Genomic DNA, 18,069 nt, shown 5'->3' on the forward strand with positions numbered 1-18,069 from the left:
AAAGATAGACTCAAAGTAAATAGCACAAAAAAAAAAAAAGAGAGTTTATATTCTGAGTCTGACTCTATTTTGCACTGTTGTTTGGGAGATAAAACCTTGTTACAGAAGAGGGTAAAAAGTGAAACACAGATCAAACTTTGCTCCTCTGAACCATTTGATTAAAAACATTTTTTCAAACAGCACTTTTATCAGTATTAATAGATCTACATGAAGCTGTCGTTTGTATTCCTACATTTTTAAGGCATTGAATATTATTCTATTTGATAGGAAAGGATAGAGACAGCACCTGGCAACTTTTTGAAGCAAAGTTTCCATTTACCAGACATCCCCTGTTTTTTCTGTGATGCTGTGCCTAATAATCTGCAACAAAGACTGTCATAGCAAATTAAAACGATGGCTACAGGAGGAAAAAAACAACACGGGCCACATAAATAATAAAACCATACCCAAGTTGGTCATGGGATATGGCTGCTCCCTCGTTCAAAGTTTCTGTCAGTCTCATTTTGCACATTGGTAATGAAAATCCCACCATAGAAACTTCATTACTGACGTTTAAATGCATGACACAGTTCAGAGGACTGAGGAAATTTCGCACTCCCCAGAATGAGCTCGGAGCATTCATTTCTCATCCTTTCAAAGCTGCTGAAAGTCGGGAACACTTTCAGAATCATAAACATCTCGTCTTTTTTTGTTGTTCTTTTTTTTTTTTTGTAACCTTCTCGTACCTGTAGCTCGGTTCGTGACGTCCGCTGGTGGATCTCCGTTGGTTGTTTTTTTTAAAAACACATCCTGCGCTTGTTTCCTTATTAGTCCAACTCGTGCGTCAGTGTGTGGACCCAGGTCACTGAATGATGAACTAAAAGCGGGCCTTCTTCCTTTCTTGGTGCCGTCGGACGGAAACTACCTGAAATATGAGCGTTTTCGTTCTTATTTCTTTTCTCTTTTTTTTCTTCTTTTTTTAAAGCCAACCGGCAACAGGTGTTCATTTCACGTACAGGTGACAGTGAGACATCGACGCACCCTGCAGCACCCTGGCTCAGTCCAACCCTCCTCCTCCTCCTCCTCCTCTTCCTCCCCCGCCTCCCGCTGCTCGCTCCTGTTTCCTTGTTCTGTTCAAAAGAACCACATGAAAGTAAACTTACACGTCACAGTCCCACAAGCCCTTGATGTCGGAGCCAAAGATGATTTAATGAAAGAGTTTGTTTGCGCAGGCAGAGCTTGAAATTATGTGTGGTTTGTTTAGCCTTTAATCCCCTTGATGGCATCCAGTTTAGCGGTAACCACAAGAGGGTGTTCTTTTCCTGGTGTTGGTGGCCAAACACGGAGAGAAGATCCATCTGTTAGACCTGCGACAAACATTCAGATTCTTTACTTATCTAAAAGTATGAATACTACACTGTGGGAAATACTTCACTGCAAGTTTAAGTCCTGCATTCAAAACCTTACTTGAATGTGTAAGTATAAGTATGTAAACTGCCAAAAGTAAAAGTACACGCAATGCAGTAAATACTCCCTGACAGTGTTTTACTTTAATGTTTCTGGATTAATATTCCAGTTAAATTATTGTCCATTACTGCAGCAATTATTTAAGGTTGTGCTTGTATTAACTACTTTATGTACAGTTGATTGGTTGATTCAACAGTAATGCATTCTATTCAATAACATTATATGATGTATGGTTTCAACAAGCCAACAAACTCACAACCCAACTTTCAAATAGTTTAATTATCTTAAAACATTTTTTAGATTTGTTTTCTTAGTCAGTAAAGTAACATATAATTCTTCTATTTGTCAGAAAAATTTAAATTAAAAAAATCACCGAAAGATACATGGTTTTCATCCGACAGGAACAGTATGAAAAACTATTCTAAAAAGTAACTAAATCTGTCAGACAAGTTTAGAGTGATTAAAAAGACAATATTACAATATCGGCTCCTGATGTTTAGTGGAGTAGAAGTAGAGTGCAAATACTTCAAATGTGTACGTAAGGACAGTACAGTACTTGATTGAATGTATTGGAGACAAAACAGACAAATGGGTGTTCCTAATAAAGTAATGAAAATGGTTTCTAAGTATGTGCATATGTCACTCTTCTGTTAATATTTTTTTTAAAAAACACACATTGATTAAAACTGCTCTTTGTAATTCCCGGTTTTTGTGTTTTTTCCTCAACAAAAGCACCTTTAATCTCTGTTAAGTGAAGAAAAGTCAACAATCCAATGATACAGAAGTTCTTCTCCAAACTATTGTTGTTGTTTTTTTTTTTTTTTAAATCCATCACTCTAGAAATAGTTATTTATGCAGTATCTTCCTTTTTATTCTTTATTCTTGCTTTTTATCAAGACAACACCCTTCAAACGTAGAAAGGACGTACTGGATCAGTGTATTGTCTTCTGTTGTTTTGTAAGTTTGTGAAACATCCCGACCTTTTCTTGTTTATTTGATATGTGTCATAAAGTTATTTGTTGAAGGGATGGTTTGATTCGCAGTTTATTTCCATAGTCTTTCGTCACAATCACACCTCAGAGGACTGCAGAGGATGTAATCCAACTGCAACCAACAACCACGGAGGAAAAAAGAACATCAAACTCTACTTCAAATTTAAAGTTTTATTTCTTTCTTTCTTTTTTTTTTTCAAGCAAGTGTATTTAAAAATACATCTTTCTTAAATATTTAAAACCAAATGAATATACACAAACAGTAATACTTTACATTTAAAAATGAACTGCACTTCAAAAAAGCAATCAACCTTGATTTTCGAATCCTTCAGAAGAAATATAAATTCCCCTGTTTTCATGATAGATTACGGTAATACATTTATCATATCATCTATCTGTTTATTTAAGATACAGTGTGAAAGTAGTGTGCACAGAGCACAGAGATTCTCAGTCCTGGACTTAAAGCAGTAAATTAAAGGCATCTGTAATGACTCACCACTCATTAAGGTTTCTTAAATGTGTGGCGAGTTGCTCTGGTGTTGCAGGCAAGCTGCTCGTATGACATCCTCTAATCATTAAGTGTGTCACTATTGATAAAGTTTCATTTATAAAGTCTCTACGGCCCGTCAAGCCTTTGTGTGGAGGGTAATGCAGCCCAGAGCAGAGAACAAACAAGACAGTTATGTAAATAAATCAGCAAAACTGCTGCACTACGCCATCCTGGACGAACACGTCTCCGTGGCAGAATGGTGACAGGACTTAATTTGTTTTTGGGTACATACATTCATAAAGTAAACACCAGGCACCAGTCTCAGGACGCAGAGTGTGGCAAAGGCAGAGGATGCTGCAACCGTCGGCAGCTGCCATTACGGGCTCAGTCGCCAAAATCGGGGATGTCGTCATAGGAGTAACCCCGGTAACCCTTGGCGGCAAAGTATGCGATTCTCAAATGGTAAAATCCAGGGAGGAAGACGAGCAGCCCTATGATGATGACAGGAATGGTGCGGTCGGGATGCTGAAACCAGAACAAAGAGGGGAAAAAAAGGAAAACGGATATGAGACTCAAGAGCCACTGATCTACAACACATGTATCACACCCGTTATTATGTCCTTCCACCACGTGTAGATAAACATCATATACTTCTTAATGAGACGCCGCGGGAAGTGGCACGGTACTGTACGGAGCACATTAAAGACCGATGTAGTCACCACGCTCTAACATGCTTATCTCAACATTGCCTGGCAGCGCATCCTCAAAATGAAAAGGGTGTGCAGGCGGCACGCAGACGTGATGACTTCATTCATCTGTCGGAGATCTGGTTTCATGTAAATCATCGGTCACAAGGCAGCGGGAGGCAAAAGGCAGCCTCTGTTCAACATCGAAACTCCACCACCAGAGTGCAGTGTTGTGCACAGAGTCACCATGGCCCTCTCACTGGCTTAGAGAGACGCACTGCTGCGTGAACCACAGCAAGGCATATCATCTTAGTGTTGGATTAAAGGCTTTAAAACATTCCTTTTGTCTTGTGCTCACTGATGGCGTCGGTCTTTGATGGCCTTCATCAGGAGTGCGCTCAGCTGTCAATGAGACAGCTCGGTTGTCACGGTGCGACGCTTACCGCTCGGTCACGTAATATCTGAGCCATCACCCTGAGAAGTGAGCAGACCCCTTCCGCTAATAAAGACCAGGTAATGCTGATCAAATCCCCCCCTCCCTCCCCCCCCCCAAAAAAAGATAGATAGGTTGATAAATTGACTTTATGATATTATTTTTTTTTAAGATTAAATCTCATTTTATCTTCGTTTTTATATCTTTTGCCTTGTTCATTGCTGCTGAGCTGATGAGTTGGGGCGAACTGACCCTTTATTCAGAACAAAAATGAAACACCTAAATTAGCCTCTGCTTTAAAAGCGAACAGTTAAGTAGGCAACATTTTCCCTGTATTTGTCACTGCGATGGTTGACTGGTCAACATTTATTTTCATAATATGAACTGCTAAATCCTGTGACACACACACACACACACACACACACACACACACACACACACCGAAAACAAAAGATTTAAACACATTTTCAACCCCAAACTCCTCCTACTTCTTTGCACCAGAACCTGTCTTCTCTCTGTACCTCCATTATCTGTTGCTTGAGCCTTGTGTAATCTTCTGGTATTAGACACGCTAGTTTACCTCACGTGGGCTAATTGGCAAGCACAGCAGACGGCTCAGATGCTCTGAAGCTGCCTTCATGTCAGATAACATTTTTTGCAAATATAATCTGCAGACTGGGGGAGGGGAAAAAAAAACAAGCCCACATTTAATATGTGCAGGCTCATTTATCTCCCACACGGTGTCGGGGAATTTAAGAAGCAGGAGTTCCACCTCAGTTGGCACGCCCAAGATATAAAATATCAGAATCATTAAGTAAGAGGCAACCACAAAAGTCAGCAAACACAAGAGCAGAGCAGAAAGCTGGCAGCGGGACAATAAAACGTCAGAGCGGTGGTTCAATTCCAGCTATTTAAAGAGCAGATTAACTGCAGCGGGGGCGTTTTTATTGCTGCTTGAGTTGGAATTTTGGATGTTGTGTCGGGTCTCTGAATATGTGTCAAAACTAGGGCTGGGTATCCCCCGCTAGACTTTATCAGTGCAGACTGAAACGTCTTCATAGCACCGAGTGCCAAAATGTGTCAAGTACAAAAAGCCTCTCTTGTTTACTTCTCGGATCACATAAATTCTTCACTTTAAATCCGAAGGTTGCAGATTTTAGAGGATTTAATCCAGACAAAGGTTTTCTGTGTTTTACGTTTATGCAACATTTAACATTTCATCACTCTACACCGAAAAGAAAAAAATGATTTTTTTTTTCTTTTTTTTCTTAGAAACAAAACACATTTATGTGTCGAACAAAATCAGCTAGCGAACGTATTGTATCAACAGTAGTATTACACATTTGAAAAAAGCTTCTGCATTCTGGAGGTAGGACTAAACGATACGGATACGATTAAATCTCATGACAAACCAAATGCCTCAATATCAATAACGTTGGGCTGAGTATTGGTGCTTTCATAAAATATTTACACAATGAGATTTCAGCAATGTGGACAACACTTATGACATATAATGATTTTATGATATCCGCAATCTAAGACGACAAGGAAATATTCAAGCATTAGAGATGCTGTCCTGTGGAGCTGTTTGAAGTCAACAAATCATATGCTGCCTTCAAATGGAACTGGTGAGCTCGCGGTTTAAGATGCGGGTTCAAATGTGCATTCAAGTGGTTCAGACGTGAGAAAACTGCAGCGAGGAAATAGCACCTAGTGCAGAGGTCTTCAAACGTTTTTCAGGCCAAGGACCCCCAAACTGCTAGAGAGATGGAGCAGGGACCCCCTGCTATATATATTGTATAAAATTGTGTTTTATATTAAACTAGAGGAGTGCTGGAGGCTTGGAGGGAAAGGTCCAGGCTCGTCTCACGCTGTGAGAGAGCTCCTGTGTGTCGCTGAACGTGTCCATTTCTGACTGAAAGATTAACATCTTCTGCCTCCATTTAGCCATTCGCTACAATATGTCGCATTCATGTTAATGTGTATTTAAAGACATTTAAATTTGTGGATTTTTTTTTTTTTGTGTGTGAAAAAACTTTAAAATTGTCTCATCAACCAAAAATGCCACAGACCCCCTGCAGTACCTGCGCGGACCACCTAGGGGTCGCGGACCCCCTGTTGAAGACCTCTGACCCGGAAGACACGGATGCTAACAATTTAACAAGCGAGAAGATGTCGGGTAACATAATGCAGGAAATGCAAAGGCAAAATGACAGAGGGAAAAGATGAGGCTTCCTCAGGCGTATTTCTAAATTACAAAGAAAAACACTATAGGACTAAAATTACTTTATATGAGCTTCAATTACAGCAAAAAAAAATCACATCGTCCGTGATTTCTGAAAACGTCAGCAAACACAACTCGTGAACTCAGAGTTTTTATACCATTACAATGTTGTGAACACCACAGCCAGGGGGCTTTCAAGGGGACTATTCTCCTGAACACGGTGGACACAACAACCCCCGTTAGAAGGCAGCAGCAGATACAAAGTTTTGCAAGTTCACCTGCAGGAGTAACATAAACTGAGATCCATCTTCCAATGAGGAATTACTCTCGGAGCAGACAGGAGGCAGGCAGCTCAAACAGAAGCATTTCGGTCGCAAATACATTTCAGGACACTTGTACTCTGGAAACAAGCCTGGCAGGGTATTTACTGTCACGTCTAAGGAGCCAAAACCATTACAGGAAAAAAACATGACACGCTCAACAATAAGCTTTTTGGCAGCAAAACAAGAAATTGTATTTGAGCCTATATGCTGGAGACACATTTCAGCTGCAGTCCCACTTTCTCTTCACTCGGGAGAAAATGTGGACATGGGACCCATCCAATTTTTCATTTGAACAGACTTCATGACACGAACTGACCAAACTCACCTCAACCTTTATGGTTCCTGCCAGAAGAAGAGCCCCAAAGATTATCAGTAAGGATCCAACGAGGAACAGGAATACTGCCAGAGCAATCGCCTTGTACGGGACCTTGGGCGGGCTTTTCTTGAACTGTAAAGTGTTAAGATTGTTGGACAAAACAAAGGGCACTTTGCAGTACTTTTCTGATATGGTTTGTCATCATCATGTTAGAAATAACAGAAGCTTAGCTGTGGTTGCTGCTTCTATATCGGAATTATTTGAAGCGGGGTTAAATGAGTCAGTTTGGAGAAGCAGGGAGCTGTACCGCCTAAGCTAAACTATGTAGTGTTCCAGTCAGAGTCAGCAAAATGTCATTTAACCACACAGATAAAGGCCTACTTTAACAAAATCAATATCACTAAGTTTATGGAATATTTACAGTATTTGCACTGCTTTACCGTACCATCAGATCGCCCTCTCCCGCGGGAGAACTGCCCTGTGGTATCACTCGCTTCAAAGCAACCAGACTCCTTTAAAAAACAGTTCGAACTAAAACCAGCGTATTAAAACACCAACTTCACACAATAACACAAACAAACTGATTGATTGATTGAGGCAGCGATAGATCAGCCATTACCGTGTTCCGTGAGGTCAAATTACTGCCTTTTGTCACGAGAGTCTGGTCGCTTTGAGGACAGCAACGGGCTGTCTGTACGAAGGCAGAGCGGTGGACCAATCATCGGACACTTAGATCACTATCGTTCCTCTTGTGCATGCAAAGTAGCTATCCTAAAGTAGACTTCCCCGAAGCGGTGTTCTAGGAACTTTGATGGTTTTAGGTCCCTCCAGTGTGGACACAAAGAAGGGGGGGGGTACTTCCTCCGACCGTTCTTTGAACTATGAAAAAGTTCCCGCGCTTTGAAAGTGCCTCGAGTGCCCCTACATTGACATAAAAGAATTGCCGGTGGTATGAAAACAAATTTAGTCTTTGTTAAAGTAACACTGAAAGAAACAAAAAGGTTTTCTGGCTCCAATCCAATTCAGCTGAGACCGCTGAAATCCACAGACAAAACATGTGGCACGTTCTCCAAGATACCTGGAACAACCTACCTGCCAGTTACCATAAGTACCTGTGTGTAGGTGTACTGAGGAGAACTGGTGGCTCTTTCAAATGCAAATGATGGTCACACTAATTCGAAGTGAACTGATAAGTAAAATGTCTTCTTGGTTTTATTTCTGAAAGCAGCCTCACTTTACTTTTAAAGCCCAGAACTCTTGCACAGCACTTTTTAATGACAGAGGGCTTTAAAAACTTTTCCAGGAGATCATCGTTTGGGATTTATCTCAGATTTGCCTGCATGCGAACGACCCACAGAGACGTGCGTCTCTCACCTGTAAGTCTATGTAACCGTCGTCGTCAGCAGCCAGCCGTGAGTATTTGACCTTGTTGTTGGGCGTTCCAGCAGCCAACATGTTGTTTCTAGTTGCCTTCATTGTGCCATCGGAGCTGTTTGGAAACAGAGATGCAGAGAGGTCATGATCCAAGATAGCTGCATGATTATCTGTCATCTATCAACTGCACTTTTTTATCCATATAGGCTGTAGAGTCTTTTGAGCTCAACCACTTAAGCCCATGGCTCCTTTTTGAAGTTTTCTCCTCGAAAAGCATCCTCAAGTTTAGTCAGTAAAAGCAGCAACACTTTAAGGCCACAAAGAAGAACCCTGAGCTCTGTGGATGAAAGACATTTGGGAGCAGTGTCGAGTACGTTACTGAAAATTAGTCATCGGTTACCGTTACTAGTTACTTCTTTCAAAAGAAATCCAATTACTTTTCCAATTACTATATATAAAAGTAATTACTTTTAAAAGACAAAAGTAACAAGCCCGCTCAAACATTGTTATTGTAATAACGTTATCAGATCTTTAAAAGTAATTAGTTGCATTACTAGTTACTGATGTTGGTAGTGGAATTACAGTACTTCCATCAGTGTTTTGGGAGAATTTTGAAGTACAACGAGTGTCCTTATCACCAGGCCAAAGTGGGATTTGAACAACTCCAGCGGAATAAGAACAGCCTTACAGCAATGAGTCAGTACCACCGACGTTATTGAAACGCTGCTAAAAATTCTCAGCTGCGACTCGACCAAATTTGATGCATCATAAATAAAACACAACAAACGCTGCATCCATTTTAGTCACAGTTGTACCAGGAGATCTCGTCACTGAATATGCCATGCTTCGCAACCTTCAAAAAAAACAAAAAAAACAAGATGTGGGTTTCATTTCTATTACAACAACCTCCTGGGTGAAAAGGGGTTAAGGCTGGGCCATGTAGTTTTTATTACCTTGTTGAAAAAAGTACCTGATGAATAAAAGAACATTGATTAAATATATATATTTAAACCACCTTAAAATGACAGCAGCACTCAGAAATATTACAACTAAGCATCCATGACTCAAAATCTATCATTGCTGACAGATTCATATCCTCTAACAATATGCCGCCACACAACCTCGTCATTCGTAAAATGTTTTTTTTTAAAAAGGCACAAGTTATTTCCACAAAGTCACTTCAACCAACGTCTGATTCAACTTTCCAGTTAACATGCATTTAGTGAAAGGCCACTGAGAGAGAGAGGTTTGGGAAGCCTTTCATTCTTTTTATGTTTACTGCACCTGCCGAGAACAAAGACTGAGTAAATCATTTGAATCTGATTCAAAATGCCTTTCGTAACAAGCCAGCAACAAAATAATTTCAACTGTGACACCTTTATTTCAATGTCCTGCTCTATTTCCAACAACGGGGTTACTGCTTTTATCTACGGTTTCTTGATTTCATTTCACACAAGCAGGCCAGTGTCAATAAAATACGATTTACTAATAAATTGAACAGATTATCACTGCTTCATTGGATGCCTCCGCACGCAGAGAAAGAAACAAAGACAAATACTAGAATACCAATCTGCCCCGGAGGGACTCAGAGAAGTGTGACTACACATGTGATCTGATTTTCCTTGAGGCCTAAGTTTTGTTTATGCTGGAGATTTTGGCTCGGTGCATCCTTGCACTCGAGCACTCCCCACGGGAGGCTGAAACCATGAATAAGAATCGCAGTTCCTGCTTCAAAAGACTATGGAGAAGCTTTCAAAGACATCCTGTTATTTTGCAGACAGCTGTCACATCAACTTGCCACGGAGCCTGTGACGAGGGAAGCTCCAGGTTATAGTTACTGTGGAATTGCGGCACTTGCAGCAGCAGGGGAGCGTGGTGGATTTAACTGTAACTGTTGAATAGACCATTTATGGATGGCCTTATACTACCTGAGGAAAAAAAAACAAAGTATGCAGCTTTGCATTCGTGATAAAACAACAAATATGTGTGTTTATCAGTATTCGTATGGATTGGTTTCAGAGGGAGAGACAGAACCTTTTTTCCAAATAGCTTTTTCAGATTCAGAAGATTGTTGGGATGACTTATTGATTTTCGTTGTTTTCTTTTTCTTTTCTTTTTTTCCAACTAATACAGGTCTGTAGTGTTTCTACAACAGAACTTCACCGTAGCAGATTGAAGCCTTTTTTTTTAGGAGAAACAATTAGTAAGGTAATATATATATTTAAAAAAAAAAAAAAGTAGGCTACAATTAGGGGGAAGGAGCTGAAATGTCGTCTTTTCGGTTTTTTTGAGGAAGACTGTTTTGTAATGGGGTAGATTGGATTTAGGACGCAGTGGGCGATCTTGGCCACCCGGTTTCCCTAAAGACTCGTTTTGAGTATTATTCATAGGTTTTGTATGTGAAACTATATTAGTACTGCGTCATATAAGAAAGGACTTCTGTATTCTCCCCTGAAGTTCACAAACCCTCATGTAATCTACAATACAATCACTGTTACATAAGGCTGTTTACTGAGAAGAGGACATGACGGCATGCAACCGTGCAAACACGTAAAAACAGAGAAGGTAACTGCAAAGTGAAGAGCCACGTTAACGTGCTCTGGTTGTTCAAGCATAACTTGAGCTGCGTAATTATCTGGAGCAACTTTTTCCGACCAGAAGCAGCGAAACGGAAACTGACCGCGCGCGAATGCGCTCGTTTAAAACTCGTTTCTTCTCCTCGTTCTTCTCTTACCTTTACTTGAGGTATAATACAGACAACAAATGTTTCGACGTTGCTCAGACTGCTCCTCGGTGGGACCACATCTACTTTGTTTTCATTGATTAAAAAAAAAAAAAAAAAAAACTACGTCAACTTCCTTCTTGTTTCTATCAAAGCGCATGCGCACACAAATCTCGTGCTGTTCCTTGTCGTGTTGGAAGTTCGTTTCTTGTCCCAAGTCGTCCGTCCGTACTGGCTGAACTGACCTGGTTAATAATCAGTGCTGTGGGGGGAAGGAGAACTCAGCGGTTTGACCAGAGTGATAATAGAAACGCCAGTGTTAAAACGATAATTTAAAAAAAAAAAAAAAAAAAAAAAAAAAGGTCCTACAGGCTGTCAGCAAATAACGTATGAAAAATAGCTTCAATTGTCAATGTAAATGACTAACTAATGCATTATTCTATATATGAGTAATTTAATGTTGAAGCAACTTATATATATATATATATAATAATAATAATAATAATAATTTTGTACAATATTTGAGTAAATGTACTTTCTGGAGTGGCACAGAAGTATCATTATTGCCACTGTTACATAAACAGATTTTATTTGTATGATATTTACATTTAGTTTTCCATCTCTATGTCACACTGCTCCTGAATGTTCCTACTGTCAGTGAAGTACTTGCAGAACTGAGTATTTTCAAGCAAATCGCTTTTTTTTTTTTCCTTTTCATAAGATCCTATTCAGAAACCAAGAGTTGTGAACTAGCCAGTTGTGCATTGTTGTTGTTAAGATTTTGTTGTAAACCCGCTCATATGACATACTATAAGGTTGGGCATCTTTACATGCTGCTAAAACCTGTACAGGTGCTTTCCTTAAAAGCACATCCTCCTTCAGTTTGACCATGTTATTTTTAGTTTTCGTATATTCATACCATTACATTCCTTTTTATTTGTGGCTTATACAAATGATTTCACTGTAGGCTCTACCACTTCGAGCTTTGGGCTTTTACAGGCAGTGACATTAGAGTGAAAGACATTCCTAATGATTTGGTTGGAGCTGCCCTTCAAACCCACACAAACGTATGTGTATTTTTTTTTTATCTGCATAAGAGTGAATAAATGTTCTGCAGATTTTGTGAAACTGTTTAAACTTTAGACCTCATCATCACAGAAGTTACTTTATTTATTGACGTGTGAATGCAAGAGGTAGTTCATCACTGTGCAAGCTCAAATCAGGTGTATTAGGAGGAAGTCTCGTTGGTTACTTGTTATTATGTCATCAAAGCGTCAATCAGCTTTGTTAGACACAGACATTGGGATGTGGAAGTGCTGTAAACATTCATTGATCTGATTTGGAGAAGTGCAGTATGTTCCAAACTGGTGAAAAAGATCACGAGTGATTGTTTCACTGCTGAACTGATCCCAGCAGTCGGCGCAGACTATCAATAGCACCAGACACTTTCCTCCAGACAGCATTTCTTCAATCAGTGGAGTCAAAGTCAGATAGCATGAGGATTATGCTTATATATATTATATATAATGAATCTTTCAAAGACAAGCCATTCAGCTCCAGTACGACTCAGACAGGAGCTGTAGGTACAGCGTAGCTGAACAAGACATGCTTTTCTGAGGCTCTATGGAAGCAATACCATGAACTATGAACACTACTATGAGCTCAAGTTTAACATGTAATCAAATACTATCAACCCCTATGATGGCACTTACCCACGTATGTCTCTACCAATTTTTGTGCCGGTACATCCAGTAGATTTTGATATATCTCCTTGGATAAGTGAAAAGCAAGACCTGCTGATGGCTGATAAAGTGAGTAGGGTTCATCCTCAAAGAAACATGAATGTCTGCGCAGAATTTCTTTGAAAAAATTGTTGAACATTTCACCTGCAATGTCACCTGCTGGTGGCTCTATAGAAATGAAGTTGTTTTTTGGCTGCCTGGACCACAATGGTGGACCAACAGACATTGCCATCCATATGTGACTGAAAAATAAATAATCCCTGCATTCCGAATCGCATATTATTGCGTTTTACTTTTAATAAGTACTGCAGCTCCCCTTTAAAAGTATGTAGTGTTGCATGTAGTATGTAAAGCCTAAAAGTGGGACGTACTACTTCATCATAAAAATACACATTGAACTTTGACCTTTTTGGTCATATCCGTCACGATTTGTAGCATACTACAATTAACGTATTATGTATTAGGACATACTTAATCTTTTTCTGGCATAGTAAATGTTGGTATGGATATTGGAATGCAGGGAATGTGACACTTAGATCATATATATACATTGAAATAATTTGACATATCATATGTCACAGCTTTCTGTATATAAATCCAAATACATTAGCACCTCCTTAAAAAAAACAACCAGCACACCTTTTTGGGAAGCCAGGCAAACCAATATCCAGCCCACAAACTATAGGGAACAAATAGCTTGAGGCTCGAATCAACTGTCTTTTCCTGATGGCAGGAACCCAGGGACCCTATAAGAACATACTGTGCTCAAATATGAAAGCTATACTACCATAACTATAAAAAAAAAAAATTAAAAAAAAAAACACTGTTAAGACTCTAAGACACTTTAATCATTGTGAGAACTACAAATAGAACTTGGTGAGTCAAGTGAAAAAAACTACTGGAAAAAGCTTTACATCACAACTGTCACCCTAGCAAACACAATTAGAAGGAACTACTATACACTCCTAAAGATATACAGTATGAGCAACTTTCTTTAGTTTTTAAAGCATAAAGTATACCAGACCCCATGCTCAACTGAGAAATGTATGAACAGCATAAAAGTCTGAGTAAACTAAAATCAAAGAAAACACTTTTCTTACAACTTGTGGCTTCCAACTGTTTTTCTACACACTTTGAGTCAATTATACCAGTTTAAAAAAAAAAAAAGCATCTGACAGTCATCATTTAATAGCCAGACTGGTCCATTTAATAAGATAGATATGATCAAATGAACTAAATGTCTTGGCACACAGTGCACATGCAGCGGACCATCTATCAGACCTCATGGCACTTTAATAACACAAAAACCTGTTTCAGTCTTCTGGTCATTAGAAAGTGCTGAAAAGTTGCTACTTAAAAGTAGTACTTGACCTGGTGCCAAGGTGCGCCTGCTACTATGCTAAATAAGGCTTGCAGCATCATATTCTTTATATTCACAAGCTGTAGCTGCTGCTGCTGCTCCAGCAGTCATAAAAAAAAGAGATACCGGAGCTGGCAAGACATTCTGTTCACTTCAGCAAGCCCATAATGTACTTACTGTTGTATTGTGTAGTTTCCTAGTGGTCACTTTTTCTTCTCAAAATTCAAAAACTGTCAGTAAAGTAGGAATAATAATGGAAAGTAGTTTTCTGTCATTAGTTTCTGTCATTAGTTTTTTGTCATTATAACATGTCATTTGGCAAAATGTTCCAATTATAGGCTTCTGTTACATTTGTGATCTTGGAAGTGATGTTTGATAAGTGCATTTAATTTTTTTGAAAAGTATTTCCTCCTCTTGCGAGGCAATTAGAGTGGCCATGCAGACATGCATACACATAAGTAGTCCACCTTATTTACACCAATCATAGTGGACAAAATAATAGGAACACCCCTCACTATAACACAATAATATCTACACTATGAAGTACAATCAGCAGGTGCCTAAACCAAAAACTGTACCCTCTCAGGTGCAGGGTTGATGTGTGTGTGTAGCAAAACCTGCTACTGATCCAATTCTGTATGCACCTGCGGTATAGTGTGGTGTGTATATATGCACACAACCATGCATGTGCATCTGCATGACTTTAAATTGATTGTACATGCAAAGATTCCAGTTGGTGTATGCATGCATCTGTGCATATACAGTATATTGATTTTTTTTTTTTTATATGCTGTCATGTACAGAATGTGTTAGACAGACGCACTATTACAATTCACTTTTTTTCCTCCTCTTGTTGTGACTTTGATTTGTCATTTTTTTGGCATGCTCTTTAATATCTATTAAATAAACTGTTATACATAATTCAAGTGAGTACATTTACAGAAAATGAATCCAGAAATAATCACACATAAAGAAATAGCCTAATCCATCATTTCCTGTCATCATAATCGTTTTTGCAGCTCACTGCTAAACTTGACGAATCGAGTAACAAAGTAAATAATATTTACCACAGGCAAACATACTTTACGTATTTAATGGCTCAATGTGGACATGTATAAACTGAAAGATACTGTTATCCGTTTGCTTTTTCAAACATATGAAGCAATCCCTGCACTAGCAGCAATCAATAGGACATTCCTCATATTGGCTGAGCTAAGTCCCCGCCATTAATTGCTCGCCTTGAGCAATCTTTCCTTTCCATTTTCATTTGAGATTTTTCTTCTTCCGACATCGACTGTTGATGTAGCCATCACGTTGTTTGTCGACCCCACAGGCTTTATAACTTAATGAAATACAAGTACTCATTTCAAATTCCATTTGCCCATCTCTGAGTGCATTCCATGATTAATTGGATCCACCATATCTTTTTTCCCCCAACAAGTCTCCTATTCTAGGCATCTTGTGCAGAAATATCCAGCACAAGAAATCAAATTAGGATTGACATCATTTCTTTGAAATGCCTACTTTGCTGTGTCTACACAGGGAGGTAAACACACAGTGTCTTATACTTGATGGCTGTAAGTGTATCAATCTGTTTTTATAAAATGAACTGTGGTCTAAGGAGGCATCACTGTTCAACTTTCAGAGCTCAAGCTTCAGATTTATGTATGACAGCAGGTCAGGGAACTGAGCAAGCTGCTGCTGGGAAAATTACCGTGTGAGATCCATAATAACAAGTGTAGGATGTTTGAGTAAGCCTGTTTTCAACACTGAACATAATCACACACTATAAAGCCACTGTTGTTGCATGGAAGTGATCAGTTTGTGTAGTTTGGCGAGTGATGCATTCAAATGTTGTTGTCGTCATTTCCAATAAATTCACAACAGCTGTCTGTAATTTGAGACAACACTATCCTGTCAAAATTCATGCACTGTTTAAGTTGAGTGTACTAACATGTAGTGTACAACATTTAAGTGTACTAATGGAAGCACAGAAACTGAGAAACAACCATTAAAGCTGCATTATCTTAGTTTTTGCCACCAGGGGGCACCTCTGTTTTGGTCTCCCCCAACTCCTGAGAAACACATCTGACTCTGTAGCTGCCAGCTGTTCCACTGCCATCACAGCTTTTTCGCTGACTTTATCTGTCTGTTGTTTGGATTTGGGAGGACAGAGTAAAATCGGTTTATCACACCACATTTTGCCAAAAACAGATGCCTGAACCAAACAGTGTGCCAGAAAACCAAAACAGTGTGAGTGAAGCAAGCAAATATCTGACCCCTGCAGGCACAACTGAAACTACCATTGTTGTTCCACAACCCTGAGCTTTCCAAGACTGACTCACTGTAAAAGCCTGTGTGTGTTTGTTATTGACTGTAACCAGTTTCATGTTCATGAAAAAGCTGGACTCATTAAAATAGTTTATTTGAGGACCAAATGACAAATACATTTTGTAATATATTGAATATTGCATAGAAATGTGGTAAGTTTCAGACAGTGGTATTCCACTCTAAACTTGCATTTAAAATAACTGCTTTGAGGGAGTAAAGGTTGAAAACGACTATATATATGTATGCATCTTTGCTACAACCCTGTCAACCCTGAAATTACATTTATATATTACTACACAGCAAAATTATAAACACTACACTTTTGTTTGCGCTCCCAATGTTGCTGGATACTGAGAGGAACTGGAACATGCTGTTGTAAATGTCAATCCCCAGCATCTCAAACATGCTCGCTGCATAGGTGACATCTCTGGTAAGTCTGCAGGCAATGCAAAAAATGGGATGTTTTCAGTTTCCAGGAATTCAGTACAGATTCTTGCAATATGAGGCTGTGTATTATCATGCTGCAACACAAGGCGATGGCGGCAGATGAATGGCAGGATCTCATCACAATATCTCAATATTTTCAAATTGCCATTTTTTTAATTTTCCCATTTACTTTGTGGTAACATAACTGGCAGCAATATTTGAGTGAATGAATCGCGACATTTATCTTGCGCTCCTTGGCCACAGGGAGTTAGATGGCAGGTATACAAAGCACAGTTCTTTGACACCAGATACTCAACCAGACTCATCTGTGGGTCTATTTGAGCAACAAAAGCTCTTTGGAAATGTCTAATGAACATCTATGATATCTTCATTACACTTAAAGAGACACAATGGCCATAAAACTTCTGAACAGCAGTCATTACTTTCTTAAATGTCAATAAAATGTAATAAGGGTGAACAAGAGAATAAAACATCAACTTAAAGTCGAATTTCATTTGAATTTTCACAGCCTGCAAAGTTGGAGGTAGCCATTAATGCTCAGCTGAATATATTGAAAGTTTAAGGAGTTCTGTAAATAGTTCCTGAATGGCATGTTTCTTTTTCTCATTACAGAAATCATCCGGGATGGAGGTGTTCAGTCTGCCTCTCTCCTGCATTCAAGCAGCAAACTGGATGAACAATTAGGTGCTCTAATCTCATTGGGGCAAGCTTTTACCTCCCCTACAAATAATTTTGTATTTAACCAACTGAAGCCGATAACAACAAAATGTATTTCTCTCTGCCAAGCCGACACCAGGGCCGGGTATGTTTGCATTTCTCTGGAAGAGAAAGGGAGAGAGAATTTTGTTTTTTTCTCAGAATGTAATCCATTTAATGTCTGAAGTCGGCAAATGTGAAAGGACATCGGTTATGAGAAGATGCCGTGAGTGCTGTGGTGCAGGAATGTCTCTCTGAGATGTTTGTCAGCCCAAGGCGAGAAGCCTAACCTTTAAAGTGCAGGTATATTTATTTATTTAAGGGTTTTTTAGGGGAATGGTAACACAAGTTAAGCAAGCAAAGTGAAAACGGGCTGAATACCACAAACAAGAAAGTTTCTGCTTGAGGAATGAATGTCTGGACGGAAAGTCCGATTTGTAGAGATCAGTGACACGGCAGCAAAGTCATACCCTTTTCTGATTACATA

The 18,069-nt window shown here is 39.2% G+C and overlaps 2 protein-coding genes across 2 annotated transcripts in view; both read right to left on the minus strand.

Annotated features, from left to right (window-relative positions):
• igsf9a (immunoglobulin superfamily, member 9a) overlaps positions 1-1,040 on the minus strand; it is a 51,967-nt gene extending 50,927 nt beyond the window's left edge. Inside the window, exon 1 of the mRNA XM_069705258.1 lies at positions 726-1,040. The gene's annotated coding sequence lies outside the window, so the exon portion shown is untranslated. The remainder of the gene's footprint in view (positions 1-725) is intronic.
• Positions 1,041-2,594: 1,554 nt separating this feature from the next.
• tmem230a (transmembrane protein 230a) lies at positions 2,595-11,123 on the minus strand. The gene is made up of 4 exons (XM_069705274.1): positions 11,019-11,123; positions 8,285-8,399; positions 6,920-7,042; positions 2,595-3,453 (listed from the first exon to the last, which is right to left on the minus strand). The coding sequence occupies exons 2-4, from the start codon at positions 8,384-8,386 to the stop codon at positions 3,313-3,315; spliced, it is 366 nt and encodes a 121-aa protein (XP_069561375.1). The 5' UTR covers positions 8,387-8,399; positions 11,019-11,123; the 3' UTR covers positions 2,595-3,312.
• Between the last annotated feature and the right edge of the window lie 6,946 nt (positions 11,124-18,069).

Source organism: Brachyistius frenatus, unplaced genomic scaffold, assembly GCF_029030835.1.
Source record: "Brachyistius frenatus isolate BFR_SWC_R1_liver_20210118 unplaced genomic scaffold, ASM2903083v1 Contig_3, whole genome shotgun sequence".
NCBI lineage: Eukaryota > Metazoa > Chordata > Actinopteri > Embiotocidae > Brachyistius > Brachyistius frenatus.